Source organism: Phodopus roborovskii, unplaced genomic scaffold (assembly GCF_943737965.1).
Source record: "Phodopus roborovskii unplaced genomic scaffold, PHOROB, whole genome shotgun sequence".
In the NCBI taxonomy this organism is placed as follows: Eukaryota; Metazoa; Chordata; class Mammalia; order Rodentia; family Cricetidae; genus Phodopus; species Phodopus roborovskii.
The window spans coordinates 12,911,703-12,930,944 of NW_026126516.1; the positions used below are offsets into that span (position 1 = coordinate 12,911,703).

The window sequence follows — 19,242 nt, forward strand, 5'->3', positions numbered from 1 at the left end:
AGGGGGCGGGCCCTCAGCCCTCCCCAGCCCTGGGTGGGACCTTTGAAGGAAAGAAGGGGACTCCCCTGGCTGGGCCGCGAGGGCAGGGTCTTCCCAGGGCAGATCCATCCCCGCCCTGCGGCCAGCTTTGCTGTGCATCAGAGGGGCGGGGCAGGATCTGGCCTTTTCCTGCCGGGGAAGATGACGCTGCGTGGTGTTTGTTTCCAAGGAGTTGCCGTGGAAACGTGGCGGCGCTGCGACTGTTTGTCTGGGCCTTGTTGCCAGGCGGTGTCCACTGCATTGCCAGGTCGCGTCAGTGGCACCGGCTTCCGATGCACCCGAGACGGAGGAGAGAATGGAAGCCTTTGTCTCAGGCATCCGCCCTTCTCTGGGAGAGTGCCCTGAGCTTCTATCTCCCAAACGAACGCCTAGAGTGGGAGATGACTCTAGATGCCATCTGACGGCCTCACCTCATCCCAAATTCTGCCAGGCGAGTCCAGGACCTCACAAGGAGCCTCACAGCCCAGGCTGCCCTGCACAGTTTAGCCGTGTTCCAGGGGTTCCCCTGACACACCCACCACCCACTTTTCTAGTCTTGCTGCACTCTCCACCCAGCCCCTCTCTGGACCCCTGCTGGTATGCTCAGCGGGGCTTTGTGGGGCGTGCAGCCTCCCTCTCCCTCTCTCTCGGCCTCCCCACTTAGTTTTATATTCTCTGACCAACATTCCAGACCCCCAGCATCCTGCCTCCTGCCTTGGCTTGTGTCTCCTCCGCCAGGAACTCTTCTGCACCAGCCCTGGTGACCCCTCTGCCGGGGTCTTCCTCAAGCTCCTGGCTGGCTGCAGATTCCATCTATCTCAGGGTCTGGCATGGCTGGTCCTGCTCTCTGGCTGCTGGCTGGTATCCAAAGGGCCACCATGTGCTAACGCTCTGGCTATGGAGTGGTGCAGTGCAGGCTGGCCACAGCTCGGTGCCAGGTGTAGGCGGTTTTTTCCCTAGGGCCAGGCTGGCTGTGGGGGTGGGCTCCAGGCCACGAACCAGGCCTCAGCTGCTGCTTTGGGGAAGCTGGAATGCCAGGCAGTTGTGCAGGAAGCACTCACTGGGCACAGGCCCAGCTGCACAGAAGGCAGGGTTCAGGGTGCTGCGGATCTGACCAGACCATGGGTCTGGTCCTGCGGAGAGAAGGGTGGCTTAGAAACCCTACTACCACTCTCTACCACCCTCCTCCTGGCCAGGTCATGTCACTTCTGGAAAAGGAGAAAGCTCATTGCTGGCCACCTAAGCCCAAGGGGCAGCGTTCAACCCCCTCTCAGTGGCTAACCGTCCCAGCAGGCCACCCTAGGGCCAGATCTATGCCAGACCAGCCGGGGGTCCCCTGAGACAGGCTGCTGAAAATAGGTCCTGGGAACTTGTACATGTCCTCAACTGGTCTGAGGGAGGGAGGGGAGGGTGGGGAGGGGTGGGGTGGGTGGGGGTGGGGAGGGAAGCCTGAGCTGCCTCTGACCTGGCTCAGCATGTCCTCTGAAGTGTGTGCTGGCAGCATGTGCACCTGAGAGCAGAGGACACAGGGCAGACTCAGCTGACCTCTAGCCCTTAAATGAACATCCCCACATGTGACTACAGGTACCGGCCAGCCTTTGTCACACTGCAGAGGCCCCCTGGAGTTGCTGAACCTTCCTGATAGGACTGGGTATTGAGATTCCTGGGTGGTCATCCAGCCCACAGGGCCCACCCCACCTTCTCTGGCTGGCCTCAGGGCATGGTATCCTAGCCAGTGGAGGGCGCATGGGTGTGTGCAGAGAAGGCTGGAGCACATACATATATGATTTGGCAGCCTCCCCTCCTCCACACCCTCTATGCTGCCCAGGAACAAGTAGTGGGGAGCTCAACGCCTGCCTTGTGAGTATTTGGGCAGAGCACCCCAGGCCTGGGATCAGAGGGAGCAGGGGAGTGTGGAGCTGGGCCTTAGGAAGGCTGGCAGCATTTGGGCATCAGCTGAGAGCTAGGTTGAGGGCTAAGACTAGAGGTCCGGAAAGAAGCAGCAGCAGAGGAACATTTGCCGACACTATGGGAACTTTGAAAGAGTTCTTGAGTGTGTGTGTGTGAGAGTGTGTGTGTGTATGTGTATATATTTGTTGTCTCATTTAGCCCAGGCTGACATTAAATATTTTATGTAGCTGAGGCTGACTGTGAGTCAGCCTCGACCTTCAAGTGCTGCAAAGGAGTTCTCAGGCCAAGAGCAGGCTCAGGCCTCAAAACCTTTTGGTATACCTTGGGGGAGGGGGCTTCCTTCCTTCCTTCCTTCCTTCCTTCCTTCCTTCCTTCCTTCTTCCTTCTTTCTTTCCTAAACAGGGCTTCTCTGTATATCACTGGCTGTCCCGGGACTCACAACTCACTCTGCCTCCCGAGTACTGGGATTAAAGATGCCCCATCATTGTCAGCTGGGTAAGGCAAAAAGACACCAAAGCCATAGCTCACATCAAAGTTAGGTGAGGGTCAGAGTAGTCTTGAAACATTTGTTTTTGGCAGAGCATAGACATTACTTCAGGTATAACATAAACAATTAATTTTGACTTATACCTTTTTCAGTTATTTTAGTTTATGCTAAGTTTATTTAAACATTAATTATTCTGGTTAATACATCTGGACCACAGTCAAGGTCATGGAAATCTCAACTGTGTTTCCAAGGCAGACATGACTTAAGGGACTAAAGGGCTGAGAACTAAATAAGCAAAGATAGTTTTACTTATCACTTCATTGCCATCCTTGGCTTTTTCTTCTCTCCTGGTTTTCTTTTCTCCTTTCTTTCCTTCCCTTTCTTTCTTGACAAGATCTTGGCTCTGTACACCAGGACATTGAACAGGTGATCTTCCTGCTCAGGGCTCTGGCTTGGCCCTCACCCATCACAAGCCTGTGGAGCTGTACCAGCCTGTGGCTCTCTTTGTGTCTGAATAGAATGTCTGGAAAAACTCCATGTACCAACAAAGAAGATATCAGCCTTTGGCCCCTGTCTTGACACCCTCCTGTGACCATGGCAACAGGAAACAACATTGAGAAGGCCAAGAAGACGCATTCTGTTTTTTTTTTTTTTTTTTTTTTTTTTTTTTGGAGGGAAGGCTCCATAGGCAGGGTGTGGCCTGAATCCAGGAAGGAGCTATCTCTGGGGTGGGACAATGGATGGAAGAGACATAGCCTGGGTTATTGACCAACCTGCCTTAGCAAGTGTCTCTTGGGTGAGGCAGGAAGGGTCTGTCGGGTCCCCAGGTGCAGCTGGGATGAAACATGGACAGCCATTTGCTCTGAGGCCACACTCTAGAGCCACCCTGAAGGACGTCCCCCCACAGGAGTGCCTGCAGGCCCTGGGTTATGCCTGTGAATCCAAACACTCAGCCTCTGGTACACACCCGTGCAGAGAGAGGCAGTCTGCCAGGCGCCCTGAGTCTCCGCCTAGTGCATCCCCTTGTCAAGCAGTACTTGGCTTCTTCCATGGACAGTGAGGTAGTGTGCTTTGTGGCCAGGCCCCAGAATCTGGGATGGTAGAGACACCACCCTTCCAGATGGTTCTTTCTGGGCCTCCCCTGGCCCCTCTCTCTCTAAGTCACCAAAGGTTTGCTCAGAACTCCCCTTCCAGAGCCTCTGCCCATATGATTCCCACCTCCACCCCTTTCTCTCACCTCTGTAGACTAGGACAGGATCTACCCAGATTTTTTTTTTTTTTTTTTTCACCAGAAGGGCTGAAGACTACAATAAGTGACTAAAGAGGGTTGGGCTAATGGTGTAAGTTCAGAAACCACTCAGGAACGCCAACCCAGGCCTCGTGGTGGGTCTTCAGTAACGACAGGCTGGAGAATGGATATCTGTCCTCGCAGGGCCCCCAGCTGGTAGTAGAGGGCTTCAAAATGTTTGTAGATCTGGGCATTTGTGGAACCCCAGTTTGGAGCAAAACTGTGCCCTCAAGTTACGGTCCCTGGGAGGAGGGTGGAGTGTTGTGGGGGAGGGGTGTCTGCATCTGTGGGTAGTCCCTGGAGCATGGCCTTTGCATTAGACACAGTGTGTGTGTACTCCCACAGCTTGAGATCTCTGAGATGAAGGTACCCCAGGTCCTTGCCACAGGCCCAAGACTGAAGACTGATAATGCGTAGGTGAGTGTGAATAAAAGGCTCAGTCAGGGTTGAACCCAAGACACACGGTCCCTGGGCATTGCCAAGGATGGTCTTAAGAGCTGCAAAAGTAGGACCTGGGCTGGCCCTGGGATGAGAGGCCTTGTTTTGAAAGGAGTGTGTCAAGTGCAGATGAAGATCCTGGTAATAGTGAGTGTGAAGGGAGGTCCACGTGTTAGAGGGGTGAAGGGTGGGAGCCAAATACCCAGCTAACAGCAACCACAGCATCAGCGTGTTAGGCAAGGGTCACAGCCCCAACCCCGGTGGAGGCCTGAATGTGCTGACCCACAGTTGGTTTGCAAGTCTACAGAGCTCTCTGAAACGTAGGTTCCCTGGGCCAGTGCAAGCCTGGCAGCTCTCCTTATTTACGGTCTCTCTACCTGGTACCAATCACGGTTCAGCCTCCTCCTCGGCTGGGCGGTGGACTTGGACCGCTGAGCCCAGGGCGCTTTCCCAGTGATAAGGACAGATCATCTTCGCTTGTGCCTCAAGGCATCAGTGAACCTGCCTGGCTGGGCGTGGCCTCGCCTGCATTCCTTGTCTTGACCTCTAGTCTCCAACCTCAAGTTGGTGGGTCCTCAGGCTCAGACTCCGTTGTCTCTGTGGCAGGAAGGGCTTTCTGGATGGGAGTCCCCTCTTCCGAATTCCCCTGGTTAAGTCGTGGCTGCAGTCCAGTCAGCCGGTAAAGGTCAGGGTCAGGGTGTTCACTTGCTTCTGGCCAGGGTGTACCTCCTGGCGTCTGCGTGGGTTACATCTGGGAGGGGTTAGGGGTGGGTTTGGGCTACAAGATTGAGATTCTAAGCGCCCTCAACTCTCCAAGAAGGCAGGGTCAGATAAGTGCAAATTCTTGAATGATAATTTGCCTCTATCTGCGCTTCATTTTACTCCCTTTTTGTGGTTTTGGAATTGGGTCTCATACTAGAGACCAGATTGGCCTTACCAGTTCTGGCTGTGCGAGCAATCGAACCACGCCCAGCTTTACTGAACTCCAGAAGTTTCTTGTGCCCACCCCGGTTCCTACAAGCTCTCGCAGGTGCAAGGCTTAAGGTGGCCCTGATAGGGCACTTCTTTCGAGGGGAGGACCCAACGTCTCCCATTCAAGCGCCGCAGGCTTGCCCTGCCCCAGGCAGGGGGCGGTGCCTGGGCCCGCGGGAGCTGCCTGGCTCCTCAGAGGGTCCCAGAAGACCCAACGCCCCTGCATGGCACTTGGCCAGTTTGTCCTGCCAGAGGCGAGCATGGACCAGATGACCATTCTTGGCCAGTCGGCCAGGATCAGAGATCCCAGGGGTCCAAGTCTCGGACTCAGGGGGCGGGGCGGGGGCGGGGGCGGGGCCTTAAAAGGGCAGGGCCGCGGGGTCCCTGAAAAGCGCGGACCGGGAGGACGCCACCCAGTCAAGAGCCTACAACCCACTTCCTTCTAGTTGCAGCCACTTGTTCAGGACCAAGTTCCGCCATGCCGAAGTGCCCCAAGTGTGACAAGGAGGTGTATTTCGGTGAGCACGCTCGGGTACCCCACCTCTCCCCGCATGCCCGCGGGCGCAGAGCAGGCGGTTCGCGGAAGCGGGGACTGGAGGCAGACACTGCTGGGTTGTTCAGGTGGGCAGGAGTCCCTACAGTCCCGGGCGTCGCTGAGGATCGAACCTATGGACCTTGCCCGCGGTGTTAGTGTGGAATGACTTGGTGTCAAAGGAACCGACTTCTGTGCCCACTCTGTCTTAGGTTTCTGGGTCGGTCTCCTGGCCTCCTTAGCTCTGGGTCTCCAGGTCTCCATGACTTCCATGCTTTTGGGTGTCTCCCTCTCTGTGTGACCCTCGCCTCTGGATCCGGTTGTCCCTCCCGCCTTCTCTCTGCGCGCCCTGGGCGGGGTCCCTGCGGGTCTGGGGCGGCGGCCCCTCCCAACGCTAAGTAGAAACAGACGCGGGAAAACCACGTCCGGGGATGCGATCTCGGGTGTGCTCATTTTCTTGCTCTTCCTGCGCCCTAGGGTCCCCACAAGAGGGTGTGTGAGTAAGTAGCATGCCCTCGTCCCTATAACCCAGGAGACCTAGCCCTACACCCTCCAGACCTGCTCTCCAACCCCACCCAGCTTTGTCCCTCAAGTTGAAGGCCTCCTCCTCTCCAGCCCTACAAGCCCTCAGGGGTCACATTCCTGTAGAGCTTGAAAATGTCCCAGCAATGAGCTAGAGTGGTGTGGCCCACGCCTTTAGTCCAGCAGCAGAGGCAGGAGGATCTCTGTGAGTTCAAGACCCGTTTGGTCTACAAAGCAAGTTCCAGGACAGCCAGGGCTGTAACACAGAGAAACCCTGTCTCAAGAGACCAGAGATACAGAGAGAGACAAAGAGAGACAGACAGACACTCTCACACAGAGACAGAGAGAGGAGAATGGAAAATATCCCTCCTGTAGCCTCACAGCACTGGCTTGAGAGAACCAGAGGTGGCCCCTCTATGGAGCACAGGGGCAGTCTGGGGACCCGGGGTGAACTACCACGTTGAGAGGATGAAGCTTAGGTTGTGTGTGCAGCGGCAGAAGTTATGCAGGGGCCCCGGTGTCTCATAGTGGGTTTGTGATTTTGCAGCTGAGCGTGTGACATCACTCGGCAAGGACTGGCATCGTCCCTGCCTGAAGTGTGAGAAATGTGGAAAGACACTGACGTCTGGGGGCCACGCCGAGGTAAGGGTCTGCTGGGGGCAGCGGGAGGATGGGGGACGGTCAGGGAGGGGTGTGGCTGAAAGGCCCTTGCCTTGTTCTTCTTGTAGCATGAAGGCAAGCCCTACTGCAACCATCCTTGCTACTCCGCCATGTTTGGGCCCAAAGGTATGCTGTCGGATTTTTTCCCTAAACAGGCCTCCCACTTCAACAGGCTCTCTTCCTCAACCTATTGATCTCCTGTGTTTGCCTCTTTTTTTCAGGCTTTGGGCGAGGTGGAGCTGAGAGCCACACTTTCAAGTAGACCCAGGTACAGCCACATCTCCAGTCGAACCCAGCCCGCCCGCCCGCCTCCAGGATAGGCTCAGCCCTAGTGGAGTAAGTAACAAAACTTGGAGATGCACTCACAGTTAGTTGTCTCTGTTTCTTCTTACAGGTTGTGGAAACTCCCTACCCGCCCAGGCACCTGCCGGGCCTTAACCCTAGACAGAGGGGCTGTCTGTAACCCTTCATGCCTTTAATTAATAAACCTGACCTTTTGGAAGGCCTTGTGTTTGTCTGCCTGTGTGTGTTGGGGGGTGGGGTGGGTAGCGGAAAGGGAGCCTCAGCCTCAGGCCTAATGCAGGGCGCTTGTTTTTCCTGCAGACATTGCTGAGCACTGCCCTTTCGGTAATTTCAGGGCAGGAGTTCGGGCCTACCCCCAACTTTAGGATCCACAAAATTCCTTAGCTCTTTGTGGCTCTGGCCAGGGGTGAGGCCCTGGCCAGCAGGGACATGCAGCCTGGGAGTGGGTGGGGCTGGCCACAGTTCGGAGGGTGATTCAGTGGGAGCTGTTGTAGTTCCCTTTTTGAGATTATTTCGGGGGAGTTGTGTGGACTCCTTTCCCGGTCCACTTTCACTTCCTGCAACCCCACCCTGTCCACAGAAGCATCCCCTTGTGGATGCTTTGCAGCAGCTCAACAGATACCACCTCCATATTGCCACCCCCCCCCACCCGCCCGCCCAGGAATGTCCTGGGTAGCCTGGTGTGCAAATGGGATTCGAGGGCTGGTAGTAGAAAGGGCTTTCTGGAAACTCTTGGAGGCTGGGCCAGACGACTTTCGGCTTCCCCTCCCCCAGACCGCTGGCCATTCAAGATCCCATTGACCCTAACAAGGCCACAAAGGTCTCAGCAGTGACCCTGGCTTTGCCTGCCTTAGTCTTTGGCACCTACACTGCAGGAATGTGTGTGTGTGTGTGTGTGTGTGTGAGAGAGAGAGAGAGACTGGATGATTTTCCTACCCGGAGGGGTGTGGGCGTTGGGACACAGATCCTGGGTGTTCAACAGCACCCGCAGAGGACCTGGAAGAGACATGGGTGAAGGGCAGAGTTTCCCATTCCCCTGATGTCTCCCACCCTCCAGGACCCTGTCTTCCTCATAATCCCAGTCCCCTGCACCCAGTTCCGTGTCTCCCAACTGGGGCAGACTTGGGGTGAACTCAGCAGCCTGAGGCCTGTAGGAAGGAGGGGGCAGGGGGTGGGCAAATACATCATATTGCAAAGATGTTCTGAGAAGCAAAGAGCTCCTCCAGGGTTTATCAGGAGTTCCTTAGCACAGTAGCCGAGATCGCCCTGTCCGTCTGTCTTTGTGCTTAAGGGTTCAGGGCGCAGCGAAGTGTGAGGGTGTGCAGAAGCAGGGCCCTAGGCCCAGGGCAGTAGGAACAGGTAGAGTCTAGCTGGGCTTGGCCATTTGGCACCAGCAGCCCTAGTTGCTCGGCAAGGACACCCTGAGGAGGGCACCCAGATGGGAAGAGGAACGTCTGCAGCAAGGTGTCAGATGCACGGAGAGGGGGTAGAGTGGGGAGCAGGAGCACAGGGAAGGTGGGCCAACAGTCCCGCACTTCCGGAGGGCGTGGCCATCCAGTGGACGCGGTTAAAGTGGCAGGTGCCTAGGGTCCTCCCTCTCACCTCAGTTTCCTGTTCCGCACCGCACCCTCTCCACCTGCCCCTTTCCCGGCTTTATTGAGACGTAGAGCACACACAGTACCGTCCATTGTCCCAGCTATTTCAGGTGACACCGCGTGCACAAAGCTTAGCTTGTGCCCGCTGGAGCGCACAGGCCCGCGCCCCCGCAAGCAATTCGCCCTGCCTTTGGTTGCCTGCAAGCCTCGTCCCCGGATCCTGTAGGCAGGCTCCGGCCTCTGTCCGGCCCTCCTCCACAGACAGGAGCCTTTGATGTGGTCTTTCGTCCCCGGCTTCCTACAGAGGCTGTTCTGGTAAAGCTTGTGGCCCCGTCGTAAGCCTCATGCCCACGCTGACATAATTCCTGTCCGCTCGTGGTGCGGCGTCTTTCCCCGCTCATGCTAATCAGGTTGGACTCCGGGTTCATTCTGCCCTTGTCATCACTGTCACGTAGCTAGCTGCTGTGCACGTCTACGTGTTTCCTTGCAGGATTCTCGCGGCTTAACCAGGAATTGACGCCGTAGTGCGCGAACCATCCTAAAGGAGATGGCCGCACCCTTCCCTAAAGAGGAGAATTTCCCTCAAAAACTCGTCTTCTGGGTGGCTGGAGGAAGGACGAAAATGGGGACAAGGAGGTGTGGGGCTGTACGGGAGAGGGAGGATGGCTTTCTCAAGACAATCCCGGCGACGTGGCCCCCGGAACTCCCCACCCAGTTCGCAAGGCTCGGCTTCTCCTCGCGGGTCCCTGGCGCCCCCTGGCGGCCAGCTCCTGGCGGCCTCGCAGAGACACTCCCTCGGTGCTAGGGTGGAGCCTCCCGGCGACACTCGGGCGCATGCGCGCCCTCCAGCCCCGCGCCACCTGCGCGGGAGGTTGCTAAGGAGGCTGGTAACCAGAGGCGCTGATTGGTGAGTTCCAAACTCCAGGCCCCACCCACCCAGACCCCGGAAGTGCCTGCCTACGGGATAGACTGCTTGTCACTCAAATGCCAGACTGACCGCTCATTGGACTTTGGCGGAGAAGGCGGGGCCCGGCCCCAGCCGTGATCGGTGGCTGGTCCCGGCCCGCCAGGGCGGGCGATCTGAGGCTGCCTGGTGCTGGCTGCATGGGGCGGCGGAGGCGCCGGGTGGAAGGGGCGGCCAGGGCCCTGCCTGAGGCTATCGCTGCGCTGAGTCGGTCCCTGCCCGCTGGGCCCAGCCCCGAGATCTTCCGCCGCGCAAAGTTTGACCGTCCGGAGGCGGTGAGGCTACCGGGGTAGGCGGCCGGGTTCGGGGATGGCGTTGTCTCGGGCCGACAGCGGGTAGGTGATACCCGCTGAGTCCAAACTCCTTCGCTGCAGGCTCCAGCGCTCTGGCAGCTTCTCTTCCGCGTGCTCACACCGCTTGCTGCAAACAATGCCGTGACCGACCTCGCTCCAGGTAAGCCCCGCCCTCCCAGAAAGCCGCGCCCCAGGGCCCTTTTGCCACTTCCCCAACTCGGTCGACCTAACTCTGCTCTGACTCAGCAAATCCCGCCCCGTTAAAGCTCCTCCTCTGTTTACTCCTCTTTATTCAACTACAAAGACGCCTTCCGGCAGGCAGGCACCTGCCCCTCCCTCCCCCCCCCCCCCCGACAGTCTGTCCCGACCACTTCCTTAAACCTGGGTTCCCACTACCCTTTCCCTCGCTCACCTGTCACCAGTAGCCGTGAGACTGGCTAGACCCCGAGCCAACCGTTCACAGACATCCTGCCCCTGGGCCTCCTTTGTCCATTCTGAGCGGGTTCTCAGCTTAGGGGTGCTCCCAGGTGTCATCTCCAGATTGGCACCCCCTGAGCTGGTGATTTTGTACTCCAGAGGCCCAAGCCCGCATGGTGAAGTCAGCACTGGTCTCCCAAGGCTACCCCAGGTCTGCGCTGTTCCAGTCTCTCGAGGGCGGTTCTCAGGGAAGCCGGGAACTGTTGCTGGCCCTGTCCTGGCTCCTGGCTCGAGGGCCATTGCTTGAGCAGTTGCTTGCCCAGACCCGTGTGCAGTTGGGTGATGAGTTGCCCCAGTGTGAGGTGAGTATGTAGTCTGTCTGGGTTTCTCTGCGGCCCCAAGTCACATGGTATCTGCCCTTTGGTGCAGTCTTCAGAAGGGCTCTCCCAGCTTCCTGCCTGAGGATATGTGTACAGGCTTGATAGTCCCACACCTCGCTGGTCTGGTCCTTCCTTTAAGATGAGATGGGGTGACTCTTGTTCCCTCGCTAGGGTGAGACCCTGGCCAGCCCTGGCCCTCCTGCACACCGCATGGAAACAGAGAGACCCACGGATCTCCGACTAGTGGAGTGGCTGATGGGAAAGCTGCGGTTTAGGTGGCGACGCCTCATTTCTAGTCAGCAGGAGCAATGTGCCCTCCTCAGCAAGGTAGTCCAGGCAACGGCTCTTCGTACTGGACCCGTTTACCCTGTGCCCCAGGCTGCCTTTCCCTGTGGTCTGTTTCTGTCAGCACTGTTGACTCACTGCCCTTCTGCGCTCCCCGGCTCTGGCATGTAGATTAGGTCCCACCTTTACCAGCAGAGCAGGACCATGCATGCATGCATGCATGCATTCCGTGCATCCTGGTGAGCAAGGCATGGAAGCCTTCAGTGAGATTTTCCAGTGCCCCTCTGTCCTCCTCTGCAGCCCCTCGCCCCTGCGCTACTGATCCACCCTGAGCCGAGCTCTGTCTGTCCTGGCTATAAGTGGTCTCTAAGGCGCCCAGGTCCAGCTGAGAGAGATCTGGCTGGGCAGTGGTCCCTCAGCTTTCCTGGTCACTTGTTGCAGATCCACCTGTACACCCGAGGGTGTCACAGCCAACAGAGACTTGGCCATCTTTCTGTTGCTGAAACAGAGATGCTCAGGGACCCAGAGAGCAGTAGACAGGTGAGTGTTAGCCGGGCGCAGTGGGTGGGAGCTGCCCATGGTGGGGTGTGGTCTGTTGGGGACTCCTGGGCTGCTCTTAGGCTTTGACTTCTGCGCCTCGGGGTATTTGCAAAACTCGTTGTCATTCGCTATTGTGGGTGACCAGTGTGTCCCTCAGGATTCTCCCGGTCCCACTGACGCCCAGGAAGGCAGACTAAGTATTGCCTGTGCCTGTTACCTGGCCGGGCACAGTCAAGGTTGGCAGGATGTGGTGTCCAGGAGGGGGCCGCTGCATTGGAGGAACACTGATCTCAGGTGTGAAGTGAAGATGCCAGCTCTAGCTGATGTGTCTGGAAGTGTTAGCAGGTTAGTGTGAGTGGGGACAGCTGCTCTTCAGAGCCTGGGGCTAGACTCTTCAGGGGTCTGCGTGGGGAAGTCTGCAGAGGTAGGTCAGTGTGCAAATAGACCCTGGGTATTTGTAGGCCTTGGTCCTGCTTTGTTACCCAGGGGCCATTTGGTTCTTTGCAAGCATGGCTGCCCTAGGCAATGGGCTTCTGATGTTCCCAAATAGACTTAACCCTTAGAGAGTGAAGGTCTGAAGGACAGCAGGCCATGAGACCCAGTGTTGAGGTGGCCTCAGGCAGAGGCCTGCTTTGTGAGGCTGAGAAGAGCATCATTGTTGCCAAAGAGCATCATTGTTGCCGATCCCAGATCCTCCCCCTCCCCCCCATGCTGACTTCCTCCTTGTCTGTCTAAGATCCTACCCATCTATCACTGCCTTTCTGGGGTTTACTGGTCAGGTCCAGCACTGGTCATCACTTAAGGGCTGCACTGTAGGCCATCCTGAGTGTTTGGCTGGCTGTTGGCATTGGACATGTATTGCAGCCGAGCTGGAGTTCAGGTTGGATGACCCGTTCTTCCAGGCCCGACTCCCTTCTCTCTCTGGCCCAGGACTGGACTCCTTCACTTGATCAAAAGTCTGACCTGTCTTATGGCTATGACACACTGTCTTATGGCTAGGCAGGTAGGGCTGGAGGATGGGGTGAGGGACAGATGGCTAAAACCCTGGTTTCCATGGTTTCTGTCATCTTGCTAGGTTCTTACTACAAGGTTGGTTGGCAGATTTCAGATCTGTGCTTCTGTAGTCTTTTATTGTTTTTGTTTTTGTTTTTGTTTTTTTGGAGACAGGGTTTCTCTGTGTAACAGTCCTGGCTGTTTTGGAACTCGCTTTGTAGACCAGGCTAGCCTGAATTCACTTGAGATCTGCTTGCCTTTGCCTCCCAAGTGCTGGGATTAAAGGCATGGGCCACCCACTCCCGGCTCTCTGGGGTGGTTTGTTGGGCCCTGCTGTGAACTGTGTTCACCTGGTAAGGTGTCCAGCCATTGGCGTCAGCTGGACCCGGATCCCTGGGTAAACCCTGGGCTGGGCCCAGCCTGTTAGGACCAGTGCTTGGCCTTGCGGTGCTGAGACAACATTTGAAGGTGTGTACCCTGGGCTCTGACTCCCTTTTGTTTTATCTTTTTACTTTCATTGATTCTCTGTGGATTTCACATCGTGCATTCTGACCCCACCCATCTCCCTGTCTCCTTGAATCTGCTGTCTGCCCTCGCTACCTTTCCCCCAAGTTCAAAACCAAGTTTAAAAGAAGAACAAACAAACAAAGGAAGAAGGCACTTGTCACACTTGTCACAGAAGCCGTAGTGTGGCCTGTTGAGTCTCACACACACACACTTGGTTATGAGCAGCCAGGCATGTGCTTGGTCAGTGTGGAGTCCACAGCCGGCTGTTTGCACCCTCTGTCATTGCTGCTGCAGGGGAGGAGGTTGGGGGGGGGGACGGGGGACGGACAGCTGCATCAGGAGAATGCAGGATTGAGGGCAAGGAAAAGGGGCTTATTCGCTTCTCAAACTCACACGCACACCCCACAGTCTAGGGTCACTTGGCCTCCTGGGGACTATTCCTGGAGTCTGTCTTGTCTGCCCTTGTGATGCTGTGTTTAAGTACATTGTGGCTGTGGGTAGGGTCTTTGCTCTTCGGGGTGCTGGGTGGGAGGCCTGTGGACCACCCTGTGTCGTCCCCCCCCCCCCGTGTGTCCCCTCCCCCTGATCTGGTCCCTTACACCTCTCACCACTGTCCCACCTCCCTCTATGGCTAAGGTGGCTCTGACCCCGGTGGCCTGGCCTTGGCTAGCATTCAAGGTCTCTTCCCAGTTTCTCAGGCCATGGCCCTTCCTGCATCCTCTGTGGAGGCAGGGGCAGAGGTCTTAGGTCCAGAGGGCTTGGCCTGTGCTGTCTTCTGCAAGGGTCCTCTCTCTGGGTCCCCCATTCCGGTGTCTCAAGGGTGGAGCACTTAACGTTCTGTGAGTGTTGGGCCTCTGACTAGACATGGCACCTTCAGGGCGTCCAGAGGCACCCTCAGTTTACAGAGTGCCAAGCTGTGAGTTCTGTCTTCTAGGAGGGTCAGGTGTGTTGGATGATCTGTGTTTGGAAGGGGGCCTCCAAATTAGGGTTCCCAGCCAGGAGACCAAAGGAGGGTGACAAGAAGCTAGTGGCTTCTGGCTCTAGCCAGTCAGTTGGTGTTCCTCGGGGAGGAGAGGTCAGAACATGGGGATTGCTCTTTCTCTGATGCACGGCTGTTAGTTAGTGCAGGACTAGCAGACTTTGCTCTGCTGAGGGCTGGCAGTGCTTGTCTTCTGACCTGGCCCTGCCCTTCCCTCTCATGCATGCCCCTGTTCTGTGCCCAAATCCCCAGCACCTACAAACCCTTCCTTACCTTTGGGGGTTCCCAAAGTTACTTTGGGCGGCCCATTGGGCTTCCCAGTCTTGGGCCTTCTCATTTATGCAGGCTTTGGGACAGCCTCTCGTCAGAGGAATAGTGGGCAAAACACTCTGGCCAAAGGTCCCTGCACTAGAGCTTGGCTCAGGAGGTGGTCGGGGCAGTCTGGCCCAGCTGTGTCTTTTGCTCTAGATTCTTCAGGCACTGGAGAGTGAGAACAACCGGCTGGAGGCAGCTCTGGAGTGGCGGCGCTGCGAGCTGGTCTTCTGGCAGTGGATGGTGAGGGAATCTTCCCTGCTGCCCCCACCCTCCCCGAGGCCCCAGGCTCACTGGTGGTAGAGTTCGGAAGATCCTCCCACCGTGAGGATGGAGGAGAGAGGGGGCTCTAAGGAGTCCTCTGCTCGGGACATCTGCTGGGCCTTCGCGGAGGCCTCATGTTTCTGGTTCCCAGGGGACTGGGTTTTTTTTTTTTTTGCTCCCCTGCATGCTATAGAACTGGTATCTGGGGTGTCAGGAGCCGCCCTGTCCACAGCACCACAGCAGGACCTGGGAATGCTGCCCCTGCCCCTTTGACCTCTACATCTTCTGTCCCCACTTGAAACCTGTGCTTGTCCCTGACCATCTCACTGGGGTCTCTGTAGGATACGGTTCTGGATGCCTGTTCGTCGGACAGTCCTGCTGTGACCTCACAGCCCACAGTCCTGCCCGTGATCTCTGAACGCGGGCTTGGTGAGCTGGAGTTGGTAAAGCAAGAGTTGCGGGCCCTGCAGGAGGAGCTGCGGGAAGTGGCTGAGCCCCGGCGGGCGGCATGGGAAGCCCAGGTGAGCTCCTAGGTAGCTGCTATGCCCACTCTTCCCAACCCACCCCCCAGCCCTTCCCCCCCCCAAGTCTGGACTGACTATTTTTGGGGGAGGGCTGGATAACAGTTTGACTAAGTCTCTGGATGAATCTCCTACGATTTGGATTTAATTTGCTGGTGATACACTTGGACAGCATATTCCAGCGGCAGGGGGTGGCAGGGAAGGGACCCTGCTGTCCTTCACTGCTGCCTTCAGGCCCTCCTGGGACCCCACAGAGAGGTAGGCAACCCTGTGCAGATGCCTGTCCTTGTGTTTCCATTGCATACACAGCGCTCCTCCCCGATGCTCCCCCCCCGCGCTCCTCCTCCTCCCCGGCGCTCCTCCCCCTCCCCCCCACTCCTCCTCCTCCCCGGCGCTCCTCCTCCTCCCCCCCACTCCTCCTCCTCCCCCCCACTCCTCCTCCTCCCCGGCGCTCCTCCCCCTCCCGGCGCTCCTCCTCCTCCCCGGCGCTCCTCCTCCTCCCCGACGCTCTCCCTCCTCCCCCCCCCGCACTCCTCCTCCTTTCCGGCGCTCCTCCCTCCCCCCCACTCCTCCTCCTCCCGCACTCCTCCTCCCCCCTGCACTCCTCCTCCCCGGCGCTCCTCCTCCTCCCCGGCGCTCCTCCTCCTCCCCGGCGCTCCTCCTCCTCCCCGGCACTCCTCCCCCCGCGCTCCTCCTCCTCCCCGGCGCTCCTCCTCCTGCACTCCTCCTCCCCCGGCGCTCCTCCCTCCCTCCCCCCCACTCCTCCTCCCCCCGACACTCCTCCCCCCCCCCGCGCTCCTCCTCCCGCACTCCTCCTCCTCCTCCCCCCCCCGCACTCCCTCCCTCCTCCCCCCCGCACTCCTCCTCCCCCCCCGCACTCCCCCCCCGGCGCTCCTCCTCCTCCCCGGCGCTCCTCCCCCCACTCCCTCCCACTCCCTTCTTGCCTATCAGTTCTCCCTTGGGGAAGGTTTTTAGTGTTCAGCTGCAGGCAGGCTGCCCTTAAGCTCTTCCACAGTCCCCTGGAAGGTGAGGGCGCCCTCTGTATTTCCACACTATCCACCCTAGCGAGGCCGCAGAACGCGGAGGCTGAGGGCACAGCCCATGTAGTAGAGTACCCAGGATTCAAGGTGGCTGGCTCTTTGGGGTCTTTGGAGTGGGTTAGTGCCTGGAAGACTTCATCAGTGTGGCCTTCACCCCAGGCTTGCTGCCCGCAGGGTCACTGGATGGGGTCTGTCCTAAGCATTAGAAGTAGTATCCTATGCCCACCCCTCCCCCCTCCATCAGCCCTGCTCATGTACTCCACTCCTGGATAGCAGCGGGAAGAGGATCTGTGGGACAGGGTAGTGGGGGCTGCGCTGAACCCTGGAGTAGTGGGTGTCTCCGGAATCTTCCTTTGCATCCTGAAGGGGTCTTAAGGAATGAGGTAGACTAGAAAGAAACTGCCCAGTGGTCCAGCAGCCAGCAGGTCTGAGACAGAGCCCTGGAGGTTGGGGTCCCTGTGTCCCAGCGGCTGCTGGCATGGGCTTCGGGTGCTCTGTGAGAGTGAAACATTTTCGGGCTAGCCAGGCATTTTTTAACTGGTCCCCGGGTGGCCTTGCTTTCTGTGATGGGAGTGATCCATGGGCTAATTCCTTGCCTTGGAGTTCTGGAGCTGCAGGGTTGTTGGGAGCTGGACCCACCATCCTGGGAACACAACTGCCATTGGCTCAAGCACCTGCCTGTCTTCTCTCGTGCAGGTAGGAGGCCTAGGTCGGGGGCCAGACTGGAGCACCACAAGGAAGGCCTTGCAGGAGGCTGTCGAGAGGGAGTTGGCCACCTTGCAGAGTCCCTGGGAGCCATCCAGTAACCCTGCCCAGCCCCAAAGACCCCTTCGGCTGGTGAGAAGTAAGGATGAGTCACCGGGACCCCAAGGCCTGAAGGCAGCTGAGGTGATCGGGACACTGAGGGCCCAGGAGGCCTCTCTGAAGAAAGTGTTGCACCAACTACAGAGTCAGTGTCGGCAGGAGCTGGCCAGGCTGGCTGGTGCCCTGCCTGGCTTGATTTGGATTATGGCTCCTGGTCACTGAGGGCCCCACGGTGTGTCCACCTGTGTAGGGGTCTTTGTAGGATCTCAGAAGAGCAGACTGTAGCCTGCGTGGGAGCAGAGGTCTAGGCCATGTGTTCTTTGCAGGGCTAGAGCCCTGCTGGCTGCAGTCCTGGAGTCACTGTGGGCCGGTGCTCCTGAGAGGTTTGGAGGGGGCCTACATGTGCATGGTAGAGCTGTGTCTGGGGACACCAGGCTCCAGTCCCCTTCCGCTGCCCCTTTAACGTCCTCTTCTTGGGACACGGGGATGTGTGTGGTGCGTGACTGTCACCGTGCTGGGATCACACGTGCCCCCCACAGTGCAGGCTTTATTGGGCCTCTCCTGAGTGGATCACTTCTGATTGTTTCCCTGCACATCTTTATCTTAGACTCTGGCTGTATGCCTCCTGCAGCAGAGCCTCCTCTACTAGGCCATAGATGTGCCTGACGTGCATGTGCTTGTGTGTGTGTGTTGTACGTGTGCGTGTGCTTGTGTGTGTGTGTGTGTGCTGAAGAACTGGATGGCAGCCGGGGGGCTCTGCCTGGGAGAGAGGAGGAAGGGAAGCCACATCGTGTACAGAAGGCCTTTGTTCTGAAGGCTGCTGGGCAAACTCAGGTCTCACAAAGCAGCCTGTGTCCAGGATGTGCCCACAGCCCAGGCTTCTCCCAGCCAGCGGTCTCTAGCCCTGGCTTCCTTCCTATCCCCAGTTACACACAATGACCAGACACTGGACAGGTGGTAGGTCCCACTTGGCAACCTCTAGCCTCCTGCTTACTCAGGCCTGGGGCCATTACCAGACTCTGGGCACCTTGGACCCTCTACTAGAACATTCTCTCATGGGCGTTTCCTGCTTGCCTGGTGTGGTGTGGTAAGAGTGACAGCTCATGTCTGGGGTGACAGTCCTGGTACAGGTGGCCTCTGGCCCTGAGGCCGGGCACCATGCTTGTTAGTTCCAGTGACTGTTCCTAGCACGGTTCTGGAGGACCTGTGTCTAACAAGGTCCTTCTTAACTTTGGTGATGTAACTCCTGGTGGCGCCGGAGCCTCCTGGCGGCTGCTGGGCCTCAGCTGCACCTTCTGGCCTGCAGCCCCTCCCCCCTGCCTGCTAACACTTGCTCAACTCTTCTGGCTGCCTCCACCTGTGGGTCCGGCTCCCATCGGGGCGTGGGAACGTGGCTGCCTTTGGCTCCTTAGGACTGTGTTTTGGGTTATAAACAAGTGCACTTAAGCTCCCTGCCTCTGAAAACTGCCCTGCTATAGGATTTCAAGTGGAACTTTGGAACTTGACCTTAAAAAATCTCAGTGCAGCTGGGCGGTGGTGGCACACACCTTTAATCCCAGCACTGGGAGGCAGAAGTAGGTGGACCTCTGAGTTTGAGGCCAGTCTGGTTTACAGAGAGAGAGTTGCAGGACAGCCAGGGGGGCTACATAGAGAAACTCTGTCTAGTAGGAAAAAAAAAAAAAATTCCAAACACATACCCAGTGCTGCCAGCTGTCACTTCTCCATTAGCTCTGTGGAGTTATCAGTTCCAGCCCGGATCCCGTGTGTGTGTGTGTGTGTGTGTGTGTGTGTGTGTGTGTGTGTGTGTGTCTGTGTGTCTGTGTGTCTGTGTGTCTGTGTGTCTGTGTGCATGCACTGCCTCACTGGGACTCAGGGTCAAGTTGTGGGGAGTTGTCCCTTGGGAAGGACTTCAGTACCAGCTTTTCTACACATAAGGACTTGAGGCAGCTCACATATATGGTCTCACTGTTGAGTGTCCTGAGCTCCCAGGGAGGAATAAAACCAAGTGTCAGTTAACCACAACCTCCTCAGTGGGCCCTGAGGTCCACATTGATGCTTGGTGCAGCCTAACAGATGGGCCACCTGACTGACACCAGAGGGTGACCTCACTGTCCCTAACACCCCAACCCGATCTTGAGGTCAGGAGGATCTCATGCTGACACAAGAACTAAAGCCCTGGCACATTCTAGACTGAAACCAGTGAGGACATGCCTCCCC

At 57.6% G+C, this 19,242-nt stretch overlaps 2 protein-coding genes across 3 annotated transcripts; both read left to right on the forward strand.

The window, feature by feature from the left end:
* Nucleotides 1-5,520: 5,520 nt before the first annotated feature.
* Nucleotides 5,521-7,334, forward strand: Crip1 (cysteine rich protein 1). Its single transcript, XM_051196721.1, has 5 exons — nucleotides 5,521-5,632; nucleotides 6,716-6,810; nucleotides 6,897-6,954; nucleotides 7,050-7,096; nucleotides 7,223-7,334. Exons 1-4 carry the CDS (start codon nucleotides 5,593-5,595, stop codon nucleotides 7,088-7,090), a joined length of 234 nt encoding a protein of 77 aa, XP_051052678.1. The 5' UTR covers nucleotides 5,521-5,592; the 3' UTR covers nucleotides 7,091-7,096; nucleotides 7,223-7,334.
* A 2,412-nt stretch (nucleotides 7,335-9,746) lies between these two features.
* Nucleotides 9,747-19,236, forward strand: Tedc1 (tubulin epsilon and delta complex 1). Of its 2 annotated transcripts, none has more exons than XM_051196722.1 (8): nucleotides 9,747-9,965; nucleotides 10,065-10,143; nucleotides 10,560-10,762; nucleotides 10,952-11,107; nucleotides 11,507-11,605; nucleotides 14,553-14,639; nucleotides 15,002-15,181; nucleotides 16,918-19,236. In XM_051196722.1, the coding sequence occupies exons 1-8, from the start codon at nucleotides 9,831-9,833 to the stop codon at nucleotides 17,245-17,247; spliced, it is 1,269 nt and encodes a 422-aa protein (XP_051052679.1). In that variant the 5' UTR covers nucleotides 9,747-9,830; the 3' UTR covers nucleotides 17,248-19,236. The 2 variants fall into 2 exon arrangements, with proteins under 2 accessions (XP_051052679.1, XP_051052680.1); XM_051196723.1 differs by having other exon boundaries at nucleotides 9,847-9,979.
* Nucleotides 19,237-19,242: the final 6 nt, after the last annotated feature.